The 19,225-nt window shown below is 51.7% G+C and overlaps 4 protein-coding genes across 4 annotated transcripts in view; 2 read left to right on the top strand and 2 right to left on the bottom strand.

Moving 5' to 3' along the window:
- Positions 1-93: 93 nt before the first annotated feature.
- GUITHDRAFT_115680 (hypothetical protein) lies at positions 94-2,427 on the bottom strand (the record flags this gene model as incomplete). The annotated part of the gene is made up of 8 exons (XM_005825048.1): positions 94-243; positions 647-752; positions 832-893; positions 939-1,047; positions 1,101-1,152; positions 1,202-1,308; positions 1,355-1,393; positions 1,670-2,427. The coding sequence occupies 8 exons, from the start codon at positions 2,425-2,427 to the stop codon at positions 94-96; spliced, it is 1,383 nt and encodes a 460-aa protein (XP_005825105.1).
- A 1,575-nt stretch (positions 2,428-4,002) lies between these two features.
- GUITHDRAFT_77385 (hypothetical protein) lies at positions 4,003-5,079 on the top strand (the record flags this gene model as incomplete). Its single annotated transcript, XM_005825047.1, has 5 exons — positions 4,003-4,428; positions 4,536-4,622; positions 4,643-4,714; positions 4,765-4,818; positions 4,939-5,079. 5 exons carry the CDS (start codon positions 4,003-4,005, stop codon positions 5,077-5,079), a joined length of 780 nt encoding a protein of 259 aa, XP_005825104.1.
- A 2,725-nt stretch (positions 5,080-7,804) lies between these two features.
- On the bottom strand, positions 7,805-8,833 carry GUITHDRAFT_77411 (hypothetical protein; the record flags this gene model as incomplete). Its single annotated transcript, XM_005825046.1, is given in 8 exon segments — positions 7,805-7,902; positions 7,952-8,025; positions 8,074-8,166; positions 8,222-8,324; positions 8,340-8,341; positions 8,375-8,424; positions 8,473-8,538; positions 8,582-8,833. 8 exon segments carry the CDS (start codon positions 8,831-8,833, stop codon positions 7,805-7,807), a joined length of 738 nt encoding a protein of 245 aa, XP_005825103.1.
- A 1,053-nt stretch (positions 8,834-9,886) lies between these two features.
- Positions 9,887-19,225, top strand: part of GUITHDRAFT_144435 (hypothetical protein) — a gene marked incomplete at both ends in the record, with an annotated part of 10,506 nt that continues 1,167 nt past the window's right edge. The window contains 8 exons of the mRNA XM_005825045.1: positions 9,887-10,129; positions 10,189-10,478; positions 10,539-10,659; positions 10,700-10,778; positions 10,828-10,859; positions 10,973-17,596; positions 17,737-18,633; positions 18,684-19,187. Coding sequence (XP_005825102.1) covers positions 9,887-10,129; positions 10,189-10,478; positions 10,539-10,659; positions 10,700-10,778; positions 10,828-10,859; positions 10,973-17,596; positions 17,737-18,633; positions 18,684-19,187 — 8,790 coding nt within the window. The remainder of the gene's footprint in view (positions 10,130-10,188; positions 10,479-10,538; positions 10,660-10,699; positions 10,779-10,827; positions 10,860-10,972; positions 17,597-17,736; positions 18,634-18,683; positions 19,188-19,225) is intronic.

The following is a 19,225-nucleotide window of genomic DNA, read 5'->3' as shown; positions in this document are numbered from 1 at the left end:
TACTCCTTCCTCTCCCTCCTCACGGACTAGCCAACGATGCCATCCCCCCTTGTATGTTTCTTGCCGTTTTGCTGTTTACTTTCTCCTGATCCTTCAGATCGAGCTCCACCACTCGTTCCTCTCCTTGAAGTGATCGTTGTCAGCATCATCGTTGCCTTCCTCCTCCTTCGCCTCCTTCGCCTCCTCCTCTTCCTTCGCCTCCTCCTCTTCCTCCTCCTTCGCCTTCTCGTTTTCTGCCATCTCCTGCCGTGGTTGACCAACGAACTTGTCAAACCCCCCATGTCTTTGACCACCCCTCTTTTACCCAGTATTTACTACCCCCTCTTCTTCATGTCACGAATATTTAGCTAAATTCTTTTACAGGAAGGAGATAGCCAGGGAAACAAGAACCTGGGAAAAGATGCAAGCAGATGATGGAGAAGCAGAGGAGAGGATGAGGAGAACGTAGCCAGTGGGAAGGGGAGACTTGGGAAAATTGAGCTGACAGAGTATCAAGTTTTCAGTCTTCCAGCACTCCGAGAGTTAGACTTCACATGTTATTGATCACACGAATTTACGAGAACAACTGGCCATGTATGATTCCAGCAGTCCACGTGTCATGAAGCCAACGCAAGCCTCTTCGGCTTCTTTCATCCCACGATCCAACCTGATTGATATCTCTTTGAATCCCTCTGTTGGATACGTCGGACCACTTGACAATGTCGCCGTGTACAACGGTGAAAACTTGGCACTCAGCCCTTTCAGGCTCCATTCTGCTCACCAGAAAAACAAACGCCCTTGCTTACACGAGTCAATCTGCTCAGAAGTGAAACAAAGGTTGAGGTAACGCACATCTCGTATACCTTTTCGATGATGAGCCTGTTGTTGATGGTTTCTAGATGGGAACAGTACCTCTGTGGAAACTGGTGAGGTGTTATAAGACCAGCCTGCTCTCTCACCCGAAGCTCCATCTTCTCGGTCTTCCACATTGCAGCCTGGTCTGACTGTATCCCATGCTGCAACCCGACGACCACAGATCCCATCAGTGAAGGGATGGTCTCCGGAAACCTGAAGAGATAAAGATGGTCAGAGAGCATTCAGACTGCTCTTGTCCCTTGTACTTCAAAGGTTCCATCCCTGCCTTCTGGTAACGATGATCGAAGAGATGGCCCCCTGCAACACCAAGTCAACAAGAGAGTAGACACTTGTAGCTAAAGAAGACCTATCATTTCCGAGTTTTTCTTTGTGCAGTATTTGCGATCATAGGCTTCAATGTGCTTCAGAATCTTAAGCTCTATGCTGTCCCAACATTCGTCTGCTCTTTTTAGCCTGATCGAGCTCTCAGTAAATCCCTAGACAAGTTGATATCGCTCACCATCGTGTCTCCAGCGCTGCATAAAGTCTGTCGACATGCCTTCGGTCCATACTTGGCACAGACTTTGATCGTTTGAGCTTCGGACGTGATTTTAGACGTTCTTTTGCGATCATAGCTAGATGTTTGTCTAACTTAGAATGTTGTAGTGTGTGGTCTGCCCAACTGAAGAAAGCACTCTCCTTCACTCGTCCACTGATGTATGCAAATATTCGTCGGGAGTTGTTCATCACCATACTTGTGTGTGTCCTGAAAACTTTCCACCTTCTCATTACCTTGGAGAGGGACTTGAATTTCCAGCTCAAAATTATTTTCAACCCTAATTGATCCATTCTCTTCTGTCTCTTTGCATTTGCGTGCCAAGCTTGGAAGGCAGGATCTACCGCGTGATAGACCCATCGCCTCGTGATCGTAGTCAAAAGCTCTCCCTGACGCTTGAGCTGGCCAGCATGCTCATGCCACCCATCGAAGGCTGTAGCAAGCGAGCGTCGGAGCCAATGCTTCACAATCCTTGCTCCGAGCTGCTTTGTGCGCATCTGCTGCTTGGAATTCGCGTGCCAAGCTTGGAAGGCAGGATCTACCGCGTGATAGACCCATCGCCTCGTGATCGTAGTCAAAAGCTCTCCCTGACGCTTGAGCTGGCCAGCATGCTCATGCCACCCATCGAAGGCTGTAGCAAGCGAGCGTCGGAGCCAATGCTTCACAATCCTTGCTCCGAGCTGCTTTGTGCGCATCTGCTGCTTGGAATTCGCGTGCCAAGCTTGGAAGGCAGGATCTACCGCGTGATAGACCCATCGCCTCGTGATCGTAGTCAAAAGCTCTCCCTGACGCTTGAGCTGGCCAGCATGCTCATGCCACCCATCGAAGGCTGTAGCAAGCGAGCGTCGGAGCCAATGCTTCACAATCCTTGCTCCGAGCTGCTTTGTGCGCATCTGCTGCTTGGAATTCGCGTGCCAAGCTTGGAAGGCAGGATCTACCGCGTGATAGACCCATCGCCTTGACACTCTGGCCATGATGATCGCCATTCGTTTGCTGGTAATTGCAATATTTTTCCAAGAATGGAAAGATTTCATCATACTGTTCCTAATCCAAAAACCAATAACCTTCTTTGCTTTTCGTGCTAGTTGGTTGTTTTCTCTCGTGTATATCATCTGAAGGGTATTTTTCAGTGAGGTAACCTGTTCTCTTAGAGACAAAACTTCTTCGAGTAAAGAAGCGTTCTTAGGAACGAGAAATTGTGAAAATTCGCTGCGATCCTGGCGTATGTCTTGAGTCATCTTCATACACCCTGTGGAAATCATTTAGTGAACATCATGACTAGGAGAAGTCTCCTTATCGTCAAAACACTCCATCTTCTCCCTTCCTCCCTCTCCATTTCCCGCTCTTACGCTTGGCATGCATTGATAGCTCTGTTTCTCGGATATCGGATATACTCCGCGTCCGTCAAAACAAACCAGCCACCGAGTCCCTCCTTCCTTGGGTCAAGGGGGGGGGGTGTTATTGACCCCCTACCCCTCATTTACCACTCAGACTTCTGATTAGGAGGGGTGAGCTAGGAGGATTCGGGTACATATCGGCGGCGAAGTCGGAACCCGGAGGTCAACCAGAGTCCAACGCGAAAAAAAACTTTGGCGAGACATTCATTTACTCAAAGTTAAGTTAAAATCAGTACGAGGCACTATGGGCTCATTGTTTTACTTAACTTTGAGTGAAAAGTCACTATGGGCTGATTTTTAACTTAACTTTGAGTGAAAAATCACTATGGGTGCTTCACGGAGTCAAGCCTGCCAACTGAGTTTGAAGCGCCCGAGTCAGCCGACAGTCTGAGCCGGGCGCCTGCGCCCGGCCGTCTCGCCGGATGCCTTCTCCTTGGGCCGGGCAAGCCGCTACACGGTCCGTCAAGGGTTTACGGTACTACTTCAGTGCCAGCACTGCACATACGGCCGGGCCGCCGCGGGCCACCGCCGGGCAGCCCGGGCCCGCCGGTGACTCCGGGCAGAGACTCGGAGTTTTTATACTATCACAGGGAAGCGGGTGTAGATGGGAACTTGACACGGGAGAGATAGGGGTAGTGAATTCTGAAATGAGGGGGTGGGGATGTTAGAAAATGGGGTCCATAGAACGGGAAATCGTGTTAAAAGAAGGGGTGGACAAGAAGGGTGTTTGATCAGGGGTGGGTAGTGGTGGCGGGTCCTGTACCGTCCCATTCTCAGAGGGTAGGGGTATAGGACTGTAGGTGGGGTGAAAAGGCAGAGATTCTCTGGGGTGGGTAGTAAATCTAGTACCATTATTAGTTATTATTGAGTAACCTGGAGTAAAGCACTCTCCGGAGTACCGGTCCAACAAAGTGAACTTCTGTCTCTGTGGGGTACTACTCCCCGAGATGGAGGAAGCAGTAGGGGTCAACTTTTACTCTAGAGGGTAGGGGTAGTCATCTAATGTTGTGGGGGTGGAGCTGAAAGGGTGGGTCCATTTTCAGGGAAGGAGGGGGGTTGGGGTAGTCAAGGGCGAACATGGGGGAGCTATGGCTGTCGGCTTCGCACATACTGCGGGAGCTGCTGGCACCTTCGTCCCCAGGACATGGCAACGCATCCTCCTCCTCCTCTTCTTTCCTCATCCCCCCCGGTCTGCATGAGTCTGATCCGGACAGGATGTCCCTTCTGGGGGATGATAGGAAGCGACTGCTCATTGTCATGGTTGGCCTCCCGGCAAGGGGGAAATCGTTCATTTCCCATCGCCTTACGAACTATCTGACATGGTATGGGTTGAGAACCAAGGTATTCAATGTTGGAGCATACAGGAGGGCTGTTGGCGGGAATGAAGACGCGGAATTCTTCGATGCAAATAACAAGGACGCTGTTGCGAAGCGGGAAAACCTCGCATGGACTGTCTTGAACGAATTGCTTTCATGGCTGGTTTTGGGAGAGGGAGACGTTGGGATTTTCGATGCTACAAATACGACAGATGAACGAAGAAGGATGGTCCTGGAGTGTGCATTGACATACTCTAGTGACATCAAAGTGCTGTTCATCGAGTCAATCTGTGATGATCCTAAAGTTCTTGAAGCGAACCTGAAGGTTCGATATGAACCTGTGATTTGTCGTGTCCTTTCTCCTTTATGATAATGTGAAGATGTTCCTGCAAGCCATGTCTCCTCTGCATGGATGCTGACTTCTGTCTACAGCACAAAGTCAGCAGCTCCCCGGACTTTGTTGGGATTGATCCCGAAAAGGCATCTCTATGTTTTCGACGTGCTGTCCGGCTGAACGATGTGCACAGGCTCGATTTGAGTTTAGCGAAAGAATAAGAAAGTACGAGCAGATATATCGCCCAATTGGTGATGATTCTTTATCGTATATTAAGGTATTCTTCGACGTCCAGTTTTGATGTTGGTTGAAACTGAGAAACATCAGGTGATCAACCTGTCATCAAAAGTTGTTTGCAACAAGATACATGGAAGGACACAGGTAAAGGAATGGCTTTCTTGTGTAGAAGAAACTCTACTGTATCCAAAGTTCTCCCTCCTATCTGCCGTGTGTTGCGAGGGTTAGGATGGTTGTGGACTCTGAACGTACCTCTCTTTGCAGCATCGTATACTTGCATTTCTCATGAGTTTGCATGTTCTCGAGAGACCAGTCTGGCTTGTCCGACCAGGGCCGGTAACTTACTTGAATGGGTGTTTACGATTCTCCTCCTCCCTGACGCGTCATGGTACAGGTGGATGTTGACCCTCATGTTTACATGGGATCTTGTCATCCAGGAGTTGTTGCACATCAGTTGCAATCCCCGAAGAGTATGCCTCGTGACAGGCCTGTTTCTTCACCCATTAGTCCGGCAAACAAGGTCTCCAGCCATCATGTAGACAACGTCAGGTAGACGACCTTTGTTTGGGTTTGATGACCCATCTTGCTTCTTTCTCTTCTGCTATTTTTCCTGTTGGTGGGATCTTGCATTCAGAGTTGATTTTTTGTGAGCAGAACAAAGGAAGGGAATTCATCTGAGCCGCCTGAGCTCATTCTCTCGGAAGACGAGGACGATTACTGGGGTTCTTTTGCTGGTTTGATATGAGGAATCAGCTTGTGAATGAAAGCTGATGAAAATTCAAAGGCACGGCTTCGTGGCAGAGAGCAGAAAGATCGACACAGCATTCTATTGGTATAAGTGTGGCAGACGGCTTATCTTCCGATGACAGCTTGATAACAGGGAATTATTCTTGGCCGCAAAGTTCCTCCATTCCAAGAACGCTTGTCGAAGACATGGCCCCTTGCTCCCCCGACTCACTCAACCTAGTCATACCTCATGTACGCTGAAGAAGATTGTTTCAAAACTTTCATGGTCCAACTATACTTGCAGCCGTCTGCAGATGGAGCTAGCTTGAATGATGAAGGGAGGAGAATGGCAGGTGGATTTGTTGCTTGTTGCTTGTATATGTGAACTGATATATTTTCTTGCAGAACGACTAGGATACTTTATAAAGAAAAGATGCCAAGAAAGAGGCGATGAAAAACCTTATATCTTTACAAGCACTCTACCGCGTATGACCTACCAAAGTTTTGTCTTAATCTGCGGGAGAGTCTGATGGTTATTCGTAGGAGCCATGGAGACTGGAAGGATCTGCAGGTTTGAGATAATTTAGTCGATTGAATCAATGTGCCCTTTACCATGATGTACACAGTGAGGTCTTCAGAGGTTCAAGACTTGAATTCTGCAGTGCCCTCAATCCAGTCGATGTCATACATCTGATTCCTCCTGTGAAGTTGGCTCATGGTCGCATGTTAGGTGGGAGCTTGTCACGGTATGACAATGGGAGAAATCCGACAAATGTTGGGGCCGGAACAGCTTGAGGTCTTTCTGTGTTTGTGTGGAAACAATGTCTGAGTGCGATACAGCGGATGAGGAAAGACCCTTGTCGAGCTCGGCTGCCCGGTGGCGAGTCTCAGCAGGTATGACGAACTTGAGCTGTGTGGACAGCCTTGTGCTTGCATGAGAAGAGTTGTTTCTTATCCTGCTCTTGCTGCTACAGGATGTGACCAAACGACTGGAGCCCTTCATAGTCGACTACCTTGAGCGACAAGTCTCACCAGTGATTGTCATTTCTCACCTCTCCACCCTCCAAGTCGCCCGCTCTCTCCCTCCGTCTCTGCTTCTCACTTTCTTTCAGATTCTGTATGAATACTTCCTGGGAAGCGGCGATTCAAAGGGGAAGCCGTTCTGGGCTCTCGACATGCCAGTGGGAACTGTCATCCAGGTCAGTTGGGCGTCAGGTGGGAGATTGGACGCTGATGCGCTTGTAACAGCTGGTGGCCAAGTTTGGTGGGGCTTCAGCTGGCGTTTCATGGCAAGAGACTCGGTTTCAGCTTTACGATGATTCTACTCTAGATCACGGTATCCCCTCCTCAAGCAGGAAAACCTGAACAAGTTCTTCCCGTTTTCGTGTTTTCGTGTGCTTTCTATTTCTGTTCCAATTGTTTTCTACAACGGATCAAAAACTTCATTCGTGGCTCAGACTAATGAGTTATCACTTGCTGTTGTCATGCCCTGAGCTCCTCACATGCTTGAAAAGTTTGTTTCTGGATGCAAAGACCTCCCCACATTCTTGGCATTCGAATTTCTGAAAGACAAATCAGGTTGGCCCAGAACACCGTCATGAGCACGAGAATAAACCTTCGGCACTTCTTGAACCTCCTTCACTTCTCCTTCATCGTCCACCCGTATCCTACGAAACTCCAGAGCTCAACGTCTTTCCTCCCTCCCTGTTCTCTTTCTCACCTCTTGTTCCCATTCTTTGCTGGAAGTCGTTGGAACTCGCTCTCATACTCATGATGTGAGGGGTTTCCCTTCCCCCATCCCTCAGCTTCGACCTCCCCGCTTTTCCCTCGTCGGCTCTGACAAGGCAAGTCATTGTCTCCAGCTGGAGCCCAGCTCAGCCTCACGTCCAGCTCGTCGTAGAAGCTTTGGAGGTCAAAGACTTGAGCGATCTCGCGACGAGACTTGGATTGTTGCACTTGATTGAAGATCAAGCCGCCAGGCACACAGATCTGCACCGATCTTGAGGAAGAGGAGGAGAAAGGGCAGAGGAGTGGAAAGGGAGGAGGATGATGGAAGTGGGAAGTAGTAGCGGCGAAGGAAGATGATCTTGTAGGGGTTGGCCCGAGTTTCACCTCCGAAAAGAATCTGTTGTAGATGTACTTGATGTTCTGGTGAGGCTGTAGCAAAGGAAAGGGACGAGAAGAACGTCAGCATCGGCTGTGTGACGCATTTCATCTCACTTCTTCATAGAGCATGCACTGCTTCAAATGAGCCTTGAGCGAGTCCTGATGCATTGAAGCACTTCAACCACTAGCACTCAACCGCCAAGGCTTCGAATAGCGCACCATACAAGGGAGAAGGCCTTCTTTTCGGAAGCAAGACGGATTCTCAACAGCCTGAAGCGAAGATGAGACTTTGAACAGGTCATGAATTCCTTACTCCTCTTGCAATCATGACGCCAGCACAACGCGACTTCTCCATCAGCTTCAATCCGTCGCTCCTCGTCAGCACGTCTCCGTTTCCTGTCAAAATCCTCTCAGTGGAAGGTTTCGAAACTCCGCTCCTACTTACCAATCACAGGCACAGAGACAGCACTAACGCAGTGCTCAAGCTCCTCCCACAGAGCCCTTTCGTGCGGTCTCGTACTAAGATCAAGTCAGGAGCAGCAGCAACTCCCTGCTATGGCGTCTCACGCGACATATCGACAGTGGACGGTGATTGCGTCAACTCCGGCACTCTCGAGTCGTTTCATCAATTCTGCTGTCTCTGAGCGCGTCTTAAGGAGTCTGATAGAAAAAGCTCCTGTCACTCTCTGCTCCTCCCAATCGTCAGTCGACTTACCGGATCTTGGCCGTCACAGGCAGGTTGATGTTCCTCTTCAACGTCTTGATGATATCGGCGGCAGTCTCAGGTTTGGACAAGAGAGCCGCTCCCATCCCTCCTGCTCATTCACATTCACTTCTTCATCTCACGGGTGTGAAGGTTATTCCTGACACAGAGAAGTGCTTGGGACAGCCCATGTTCAAGTCGATTGCGGCAACGTCCTGCCCCATCCAGACTCATCTACCGCACTTGACAACACGGCCGTTTACGTTCACGACGACCATGGCAGCTTCAAGTGCCTCACGCGCTGAATTCGTCCCGATCTGAAAGATGACCTGCTGCCTGTCAGCAGCATCAGGTGAGCCCAGGACGGCCAACCTTCTCTCTCTCTGCCTCGCAAGTCTGGAAGACGCGGAAGTGAGGAGCGTCGGGAGAGTAGAACTCAACGGTTCCCAGACGTTCATTCAAGAATCTGCTGCACAAGGCGATCTTCCTTGCAACGATTTCTTCTGTCCACACGAAGTCTGCACCATAGTCCAACGCCAGCATTCTGAGCGGCAACGTGCTCGCCCTCACCATGGGCGCCAGAACCACCGCGTTCTGGAAGTCGAGGCTCGTACTCGGCTGCATTATGGTGGCGAGGTAGCAAAGGAGGAGGAACGCGTCACGTGCTTTCATTGCTAGTGCTTGTCTGCTTCTTCTCCTCCTCCTCCTGCTTCGATGAGCTCCTCGCGGCTGCCCGCAGGTACTTCTTTGCCATCAGATTCTCTCCCTGCTCTGGCTTCATGACCCGTCAGGAGCGATCGAGATCCACACAAAGATGACGTCTGAAGGGAGATGGAGATGTTGGGTAGGCGATTACCCGTCTAGAGAAGAGGTGGATAGGGCAAAGGGGTGGTTTGTCGGTTTTAGAAGGATGAAGATTGAGGCAGAGGCCGTCGATGATGGATGGATAAAACCGAGTAGAGCCAAGTGAAGTCAAGAGGATAGACGAAGAGGATAAGAAGCGACGGGAGGTGACTGCGAGTGATCATGTGGATTGAGAGGCACGGGGGAGAGCAGGATGATCAAGAGGAAGGAGAAGGAGGATCAGGAGGCGGCAGGAGGCGGCAGGAGGAGGCGGCAGGAGGAGGCGGCAGGAGGAGGCGGCAGGAGGAGGCGGCAGGAGGAGGCGGCAGGAGGAGGCGGCAGGAGGAGGAGGACGAGAGGAGCTTACTTGATCGTCCTTAGTTGGTTCTCCCTCCATGGCGCGTGCTGAGGCAGACTGGCATTTTTACTCAATAATTGACTTATGTAACGATCGAAAATCGGTGTAACGGATTTTGTTGGATCAGGTTTCACGGTGTAACGGATGCTAGTCAACCGGCTATCCGAGCCGTTGATATGCAGAGGACGGCAGCGGGAAGGGCGCGAGAAGGAGGGGGAGGGGGAAGGAGAAGGGGAGGAAGACAGTGATAATAGCAAGGCCATCATCCTTTCACAGCTCGTTGGAGGAGGTGCCAGTCGGCGGAGGAAGGAGACCAGCAGGGGATAGGAGTCGCCGGAAGGAAAAGACACAACTGCTAATTGGACCGGGGACTGTTCCAGGGAGAGTTTGCATCATTGAGGACGAGAATGTGCGATTGATCTGAGGACAAGCTATTGGCTGCGTTTCATACCTATCACCGGCGGGCGAAGCCCACCATGTCTTTTAGAACGATCAGGGTGTTTATGTACATTGCAGCAATCGGATTCATCCCAGCAGCAGCCCTTGATTCGCCGACGAGTTCTTGCAGAACAAACACATGGGTGATCGAATCCAGCAAGGTCCGAAACCTCGAAAATGTTCTCACTTTCAGTGCATCTCCTACTTGCTCCATCGGAAACGGTTCTCGAATCGAGATTGGGGGGTTGAACCTTAAACATATGCCGACTTCTACCTTGCAGGTGAGAGCAGTCTTGCTAGAGATAAGATACAAAGTTTCTCATCACTGTTTGGTGGGCAGGTTGAGGGCATTTCCAGTGCTTACTTTGAAAAAACTTCAATGAGTTGGAACGCCTCAACGTCGATGCTGGTTGGCTCGCTAACTCAACAGATACAAGCTACATGCGGTTTTAGCTTCTCACTGAAACTGCGCAATCCTCCAAATTATCAACCTCAGCTGAACCCTCTTACAATCAACGTTATTCCGCCTACGGGGAGTCCTTGGGGCCCTGAAATGATCTATGAAGATCCTGCCCTTTCGTATACGGCAGTCGTTTTGACAGCAATGGAGCCTAACTCCTTTATCATTAGGTAACGATTCTTGCTGACTTCTTGTTCCTATGCTAGTTTGCAGTCTTACACTAAGTGAAGGAACACGTGGGAGCTTTCTCGCTTCAGCGGCGAAGTCAACGAGATTCATTTTGTGTTGAAGCCGGACTACTATGTCCCAATTGGGAGTGTTATCACCATATCGGGCTTGAAGGGAACAGATGTGAGTGTCCTACCTCTTCTTCTTCTATGCAACTGACAAGAGTCGGATGCATCAGAGTCCAACGAGCTTCTGGTACAACACAACCGTGAGCGATCCAACAACATGTCAATCCGCCGCAGGTTGGTCTTGATGGCTCGTGATACGTTGCGACGTTGAGAATTGAGACAGGGCGATGGGTTGCATCAGCCATGAAATGCCAAGTGAGAGATCCAAACGCTGATTGTTTCAAGACTTCCACCCCAGTGTGCAGGTTTGTAGCATTGCAGATTTACCTTGACCGACGCAGTGATTTTTGGTTCAAAGTTTCTATCAGATGGAGCTATATGGACCTGCGTCTACCACCTTCCTCAACAAATCATCCTTCTGGTCGAACGAAGGACAGCTTTTCCTCACTTGCTCTACTCCCGCAACGGGGGCGTTGAAATGGAACACCTCTGACAACTGTATGGATGCCGCGTTTGAGTATCACTTTTACATCAAAGTTCAGAACGCAGCCACTGCGTCGTCTGGGGTTATTCCGTTGATCGCAGCTACTTCGGATTCTATCATCTACGATCTGCAAAACATGATTATCGACAAGCAAAATTACTATCCGTCGATACTGAGCTCATCTTTGAAGCTTGCCTTGAGCGGTGAAGTGAGTGAAGACAACGCCATAGTCAATGCAGACAACCTGCTTCAATTCTCCTTCATTCTCAATCACAAGCTCGGAAAGTCTTCTACAATAGAGATACATGGTCTAACGGGATCCCAGTCGGCAGACGGGACTCTTGCTGTAACGGGGGATAGCAGCAGCATGCTTTTGAACGGCGGGGGCGCATGGTCGTCCAGCTATGGCACCTTCTCAGCCTCTCTACAAGAAGACATCAGTGCAAACACACGAGTGAAGTTCGGTTTCTCACTCAAGAACGCAGAGTATCGCATTCTTCCGCGCACTGCTTTCTTTATAGCTCGAGGCAGCGTCTACATTCCTTCCACTCCCTTGGTCGGGACTGTGTTGGGATCAGGTCAGGTCATCACATGGAACTCTTGGGAGATCACAATGAGCAACGCGATCTTGAATGCAAAGAACATAGTTCGAGTTCGCCTCTTACCCACCGTCAGCCTGACCGCGGGCAGCGTTCTGATTATCACTGGGATGATGAATCGATATCAATCGTCTTCGGCCCTCTTCTCCGTTTCCAGTCTGGACCCGTCAGTCTTCGAGGGCTGGACTCTCGAGTCAAACGCAGTCAAACTTCGCGTCAACGGTTCTCTCTCTCAGTACTGCATGACAGAGTTCAATCTCGAGTTCATCAACGGCAACGAGTCGTCCGTCTTTGACACGTACACCTTCAGCTCCTCAGGAACTCGATCGGCAGTCGCAACGCCTCTCCCCTTCAGGAACGCTCCTTCATCTTGGGAGGCACCGGCGTTTACAACCCGCACCATATCGGATAACGTTACCTCGGCTCTGACAGTCAACTTCATCACTGTACAATTGCAAACTAACGTTGAGCTGCCTCCTGGTACAATCCTGACCATCTCAGGGCTTTTCAACTCAACTACTCCATCCACTAAGTCGCTGCCTCTGACTGGCAATTCGTCTGCAGTGTTCAGCGGGACGGGGGACTGGAGCCAAGAGGAGGGGACTCTGATTATCAAGAAGAAGTCAGGAACGACATATGATAAGGACCCTATCTATCTCTCGTTCCAGCTTCTCAATCCGAGCCAGTATGACCCTGGCAAGCAGATTTACATCTCACTATCGTACTCATGCTCGAGTGGCACTTGCCCATACCCGGCGCTGACCATCCTGCCCCAGCTCATGTTTGGCTCGGTCCTGCAATCTGTCGATGCTCCTCGCTTCTTGACCAACACTGTAACGGAGACGAGCAAAGCAAGAGGCTTGTTGAACATCGTGACCTTTCAGCTGATCTCAACTGCTGCTATCAGCCAGGGAGCACAGCTCAAAATCTCGTTCCTGAAGAGCCTTCAGCAGAGTAATCTAGATCTCTTGGTTGCGGGATCTTCTTTCCTCGCCAACACTTCCATGAACTTCACCACCGGTGAGTTCATTGCTCGTTTCAGCCAGGCCATGGCTTCAAAGGCGTCGATCTCCATCTCCTTCAGGCTCAGAAACAGCGAGACAAGCTCCTCGGCTGTCTCGCCCACCATCGCGATCACTGACGGCAGCACAACTTTGGGCCCCCTTGCTTGCAGTGGAGAGGTTTTGAGCGCAAGCGATGATTTCACGGTCTCTTCCAAGATTGTCGAGAGCACGGAAATTGCAAGTGCAGCAAATTCCCTCTACCTGTCACTGAAGCCCAACCACGAGATCCCGGTAGATAGCCTTCTTACCATTGTAGGGCTGTCAAACGTAGCGCCGGGGTCGGTGTCAAGTTCAAGTTTCGTCTCGAAGGTTTCATGGATCGGAGGAACACTCACGTTGAAAGCAGTCATGGCGATTGGTAACGGTTGCAACCTGATGCTCCGCCTGGATGTCACCAACCCTTCCAACCCTGCACTGCGGACAAACATCGAGGCGAGAGTCAGCGGTACAGCCCTGTCATGGTGCGGCCTCGGTAACTCTACCAACCTTGGCGTCATCGCAAGCAACGAGACGAGCACGACCAAGTGCCTCTACGTCAGCGGGGACTCGTGTGCTGGTCAAGATGGCACAGGTCAGTGTTGGTTCCCGTCCAAGAGCTCCGATCGATCCGCGTTGCAAGTGTCGAGCAACCCTGATGGGGTTCTTCTCGCTAACTCCACCAACGTCTTCCTCAAGTACGAGTGTGCGGAATCGAATCAGATCAACGGCAACACAAACCCGATAACCTTCCGTGTTGTTCCCAAGAACGCAGTTACGTCAGCTCTGATCAAGATCACTGGGCTGGACAATCTCGACCCTGCGAAGCCAACAGTGACTATTGGGGCAACTAGTATCAATCCCATGACTTGGGATAATTCTGCTGGAGTTTTGGAGTTCACCGGGAGTTTGGTGATTGGGATAAACACGATTGTTGTCACGTTCAAGAATCCTTCATGTCCTTGCTACATGTATGAGGATTATCCTTGTACGACTTTCGAGTTTGTCAATGTTTCGAACTCCAGCGCTGGTACCAATGTGTCTGTAACAAGAACTTGTCAGCGGCTCGTTCCTGTCCCCGCAAGAAAACCTTCGATTAGCATTGGGGGTTCTTCTTATCCGATCGCAGCCACTCAATTCTCCTGCTCGATACTCACTGCAGGTATCAACGCGTCATGGAACATCAAGACGATGGAAGCAAGGAGTGCTGTTGGAACTTTGGACAACCAAGTTGTGTTTACTCTTTCGTCGACAGGGGACATTTCGGCTGGAGAGGTCTTCTTTATCAATGGACTGTATGGCGATGGGACTGTGACTTCTGTCAATACAGACAGGGTGACGATCAATAGTTGGAATCTGACAGAGGGGTGGATGAAGTTGTCTCTGGTGCAGAAACTCATCGGTAACGCAACTTTGTCCTTCTCCCTCTGCTTCTTTCAGACTTTCAGAATCAAGTCTGCTCCCTTCACAATCTCAACATCTCGACTTTTTCCTGTCCCGGAAAACTTCACATTGATCGGCAGCCTTGCCGACCAGACTGTGTCCGACGTTTATTTCCTCGTTGCAGAAGTGGTTCAGAGCTCGCAGATCAAAGGAGTTGAGAATGAAGTGACAATTGTTTTGCAACCATCTTACAATTTGCCTTCACAATCAACAATTTTCCTGTCTGGTTTCGCGATCAGTCCGCAAACATTCTCGCTGTACGATTTCAGCTCAAACATCTTTCCGAGCTCTGCCGTGATATCACAGGGAACCATGAGAATCGATCTCACTGCTCCCATGCCCTCCACCTGCCTGTCACGTTTCAAGTTCCGCATGACCAACCCCAGCAGTGACATCTCTCCTCTAGCCTCCCTCAACGTCTTCGCGACCCTTTCCAGTGTTGGCTGCACGTGCTGCAACGGTCTTCCTAGAAACACCTCCACACAGCAGGTTCAAGTCCCCCAGACCCAACTTTCCGCCGTCTCCTGGACTAGCGGGACCATCATCTCCGAGTCTACACGCGTAATAACGGAGATGAACAGGCTATCTCTTACCATGGTTGCCAACAGCGACCTCCTACCGGACACGAGGATTACTCTCTCTGGGTTACAGAACTTTGCATCGCCTTCAAGTGACTGCCTGCCCTTGTCTTCTGCGCATGCCAAGCTGTTCAACCAATCTTGCGCCTCGTGGAACCAGGATCAGGGCAGTCTGATTATCCTGGTAGCTCCTAACATCACACTCAAGGCAAACGTGCCCGTCATTGTCTCTTTCGATCTGAGGAACGGAAACCCTTACCCCCCGATCGCCAACGTCTACCTGGAAGCATCTTCGAGCTCAGCTGCTTCAACCATCCCCAAGGCGAAGGTCACTGTTCAAGATATCCCTCAATCTCTGTCAGTTCAGACCAGCCCTGCAGTCCTTGCCGCCTGGATCTTCTCCTCCTCTGGGACCGTTGGGGACTCGTTCGACGTCACCATCTTCTTCCAGACAAACGTTCGCATTGCCGCCGGGAGCCTCGTCCAAGTCTCAGGCCTCAACATCCGGACGTCTCCCAACTCGTCGTTTCCTATCCTTGGGAACTTCAGAAGTTACTTTGTGAACGGCAGCGGCACGTACGTGAACGGGCTGATGATAGCGGAGGTGGCGAGTGGTATGGAGATTCTCCCAGGAATGACGGTGCTCCTAGAGGTGCCGTCGTACAACTCAGCCCAACTGCAAACTGCTTCCATCTTCATCATCAGGCCAACAGAAACTTTGTTCTCCAACATTTCCTTCACTATGATCACAAAGGACGCTGTCCCCCTCCAACTGAATCGAGCTTGTATGCTCCCCATGTTCAACCTCTCTGTCTCTGAGAGCAGCCTTGTTCTCGGCGCGAGGAACCGGCTTGTCTTCAATTTCAGCTCCACCCTCACGATACTCCCTGGCACCAAGATCAACATCACTACCCTCCTGGGGTCTCCCTCAACAGGATCTCTTTCTGTCTTTGGGGACTTTTCTCAATTCGTTCGTGTTGCGTCATATGATCCTTGTGCGGGAGTAATCACTGCTGTGGTGAACACAACCATCGACGCGTACCTCCACTTCTCCTTTGGATTCGTTCTGCTCAACTCAAAGTTTCCTCAGCGGCCCGTCAATGTCACCGTGGGCATAGAAGGATTTCCACTTGTCATCTCCAACACGTCAGTCTTTGGGCCATCCCTCGCTCCTCTGATCATAGTCCGAAACATCTCGTCAGATTCAACTTTCAGGGGCTGCGCTTCAAATTTAGCTGTCAAGTTTGCAGCAAACTTTGAAGTGGCCGCCGGCTCCAAGATAATCATCTCAGGCCTTGACACTGCACTAGAGAAGCAAGACTTGACTCTGACCGTCACTGAACTCAGCACAAGTCACCTGCAACCGCTGTCCTCCTACTCCTGGCGGAGCGCGCAAGTCACCTTCACCGTGCAGGCGGACATTCCTCAGAACAAGCTCCTGACCTTCTCCTTCCAGCTCACCAACTCTCTTGCTTCTGATCGCGTGCTCGCTCCCATGATCTCCCTGGATGGCAACCCTGCAGTAGCTCCTGTCCCCATGATAGGAGAAGGACCGATCCTCATGGGAACTACCGATCCCTACTGGAACCTGGCAACCATTTCCAGGACCAACAGGCTGCAAGGAGAGGTGACTTTGTTCAGGATCTCTCTGTCTCCTACCTGTCCGGTGCCGGCGGGGACGATGATCACCATCGATGGGTTGAGGGGCTTTCAGATGAGCCAGCAGGTCAGGATGCAGCAAGATTCATCCCCAGTGGATGGCGTGTGGAGCTCCTGCGATGGCAGACTCCTCTTTCCCACAAGCTCCCTCATCCTCGCAGGCACAACCTCCGTCTTCAACTTCTCCACGAGGAATTTCTTCGCCAACCAAAGTCAGAGCGCTCAGGTCTACGTCACAGCCACCAAGGGCAGCCTCCAGCTCCCCAAGCAAGCTGTCGCAACTCCAGCCACATTCTCCACCTCCGTCTCTCCGACGTGGGTCGAGCTGACTATCACAGAACAAGTTCGCGTCGCATCGCAGAAGAACGTCTTGACCTTCACCATCAGACCAAGTGTGAATCTGCCGAGTGGTTCCAACATCACCATCTCCGGGTTGATAGGGACGCAGTCGGACGACAGCGATTCTTTTCCCCTCTACGGCCTCAACGCCTCCCTCTTCCCTGCCTCCTCCGCCACGTGGAGGAGAGCCCAGGGTATCCTGGCCCTGACCACCACAGGAGTTCTACCTGGCTGCAGCGACTCCTCCTGCTCCTCCATAACCTTCAGCGTGAGGCTCGTGAACCCCAAGGACAAGCAGCTGATCGCAAGCCCCCTCATCTCCGCCTCCTCCTCCATCCCAGGGCTCTCGATCCTCCCCACTTCCATGCTCGGCATCGTCTTGCGGAGCGATCAGGAGCTCAAGAGCAACATCGTCGTGGCTGCCTCCTCCACGGTCCCTCTTGCCGTCGGCTCGTTAGATTTCACCATCGGGCCTCTTCCTGCCGATCTGCTTGCTGGGTCCTCAGTCGTGGTAGGGGGGCTAACAGCGTTTTTCCTCAACGGGGGGCTGGACGGCAACGTCGTGCTGACAGGATCCGAGGCCCAGAAGCTGGCGAGTAGCGGAACAGCTCAGAGGGCGTCATGGAGCAGCTGCGATGGATCGCTGACCATGACGCTGGTGGAGGACGTCGGCCCGAACGTTGGGACTCCCACCCTTCACTTTTCCGTTGCGGTGACCAACCCCTCCGTCTGCACCTTGATGGACCCGGTCACCCTGAGCATACAAGGATGGAAGTCGACGACAACTACTCTTTCTGCTGCTTGTGAGGCCACAGCATGGAAAACTGTAACGATCCTTGATAGCAGCCAGGTGATGACTGGCGATAACAAAATATCCTTCAACATTCAGCCCAACACGAACCTTGTTGCAGGAACTACCATCACATTCACAGGCTATTGGGCAGCATCACGGCAAACAATGCTGCTCTCGCTGTAACCAGCAGCAGTCAGGGCCTGCCAACCACCGCAGACTGGAAGCAGCAAACAGGAACCCTGACCGTCACCATCACCGGTAACGGACTCTCTCCCGACACCGCCTCCGCCTTCTCCGTCACCTTGTCAAACAGCGCGATCGCAGCAGAAGGTGTTTCATTCGTGGATCTTGAAGTCAACAAGTGCAGCACTGCAGGTTGCGTCAGCTTGCCATTCAGCCGCATCAAGTTCTCCAAGCCCATCCTCGCAGCCACGTTGCGTCCTGCCTTCACGTCCATGACGATCAAGGAGGATTTTGCAGGGCAGAAGCAGATTAACTCTATCCTGGTCTCCCTCAGTAGCAACTGCAACATCCCTGCCGGGTCGGTCGTCACCATCGGGGGGCTACTGCACTCACAGACTCCGAGTTCCTCTAACTTCTCCTCCATCATCAACGGGGTTCTCACCTACGGAGGGGTCTGGAACCAGTGCTCGGGCGAGCTGACCTACACTCTAGGGGACATGTGGACCAGCAACGTCGTGATGACATTCGTCATCAACTTGGTGAACAGCGACAGAAGCCACCCTGAGCTCCTCCCGCAGTTCGCACAGGCCACTCACAGCAGAGGCTTCTTTCTCCCCAGCACTCGCTTCCCGAACTCCCCAGTCGGTCGCTCCCTCCTGCCCGTCAGGTTTCAAGTAGCCTCGATCACCGAGTCGACATCTGTGCAAGGAGCTTACAATTTCATAACCCTCCTCCTCCAGCCGACGCTCAGCCTCCCTGGAGGCACCTCGATCACTGTCGACGGCCTGCGCGGCTCGCTGACTCCGGACAACGCCAACCTGCCCCTGACGGGTAACGCTGCAGGCTTCTTCTCCAACGTCGGGAATTTCTCCCGTGACCTGGGAAGGCTCATCTTCACAGCTGCTTCCCAGGTGAACTGACAACTTTGCGCATGCTGCCCGCTATCTAACGCTCTTTGCAGATCACATTCCTCTACCCCTCGCAGGTCATCGTCGTCCTCAGGAATTCCTTCACTCCCCGCCCTACCATCGTCGCCTACGTCAGCACCGAGATCATCCCTCCCACTCAGCTGCTGCTGCCAACAGGCTCTCCAGCTGCACTGCTGACAGCTTCCAGCTCACCTAAGGTGGAGGTGCAGATGAATCAGTCGACGAGGCTCGCAGGGCACTGGAACAACATCACGCTCTCCTTCAAGATCAACGCGCAGACCGTGAACCAGGGAACAGTCTTCATCGAGAACTTTCCTCCCAATCAGCTCCCGTTCTCTCAGAGGGAGATCCAGCTCTTCGGGCCGGACAGCTTCCGGTTCTACAAGATGACGCGGGACCACTGTTCGGGCAAGGCCTACCTCTCCACCACTCTGATCCCTCAGGACACATGGGTCACCGTCATGTTCACTATCCTCAACCCCAGGGAGCTCTCCTACCGCCCTTGGTGTCCAGCCACGAGGAAGCAGTGCACGCAGGTGAGTGACTCGCTCCAAGACACTGCTCCTCCCTCCCT

The sequence above is a fragment of the Guillardia theta genome, assembly GCF_000315625.1.
Source record: "Guillardia theta CCMP2712 unplaced genomic scaffold GUITHscaffold_87, whole genome shotgun sequence".
Lineage (NCBI taxonomy): Eukaryota > Cryptophyceae > Pyrenomonadales > Geminigeraceae > Guillardia > Guillardia theta.
This window is presented reverse-complemented; position numbering and strand designations above follow the sequence as displayed.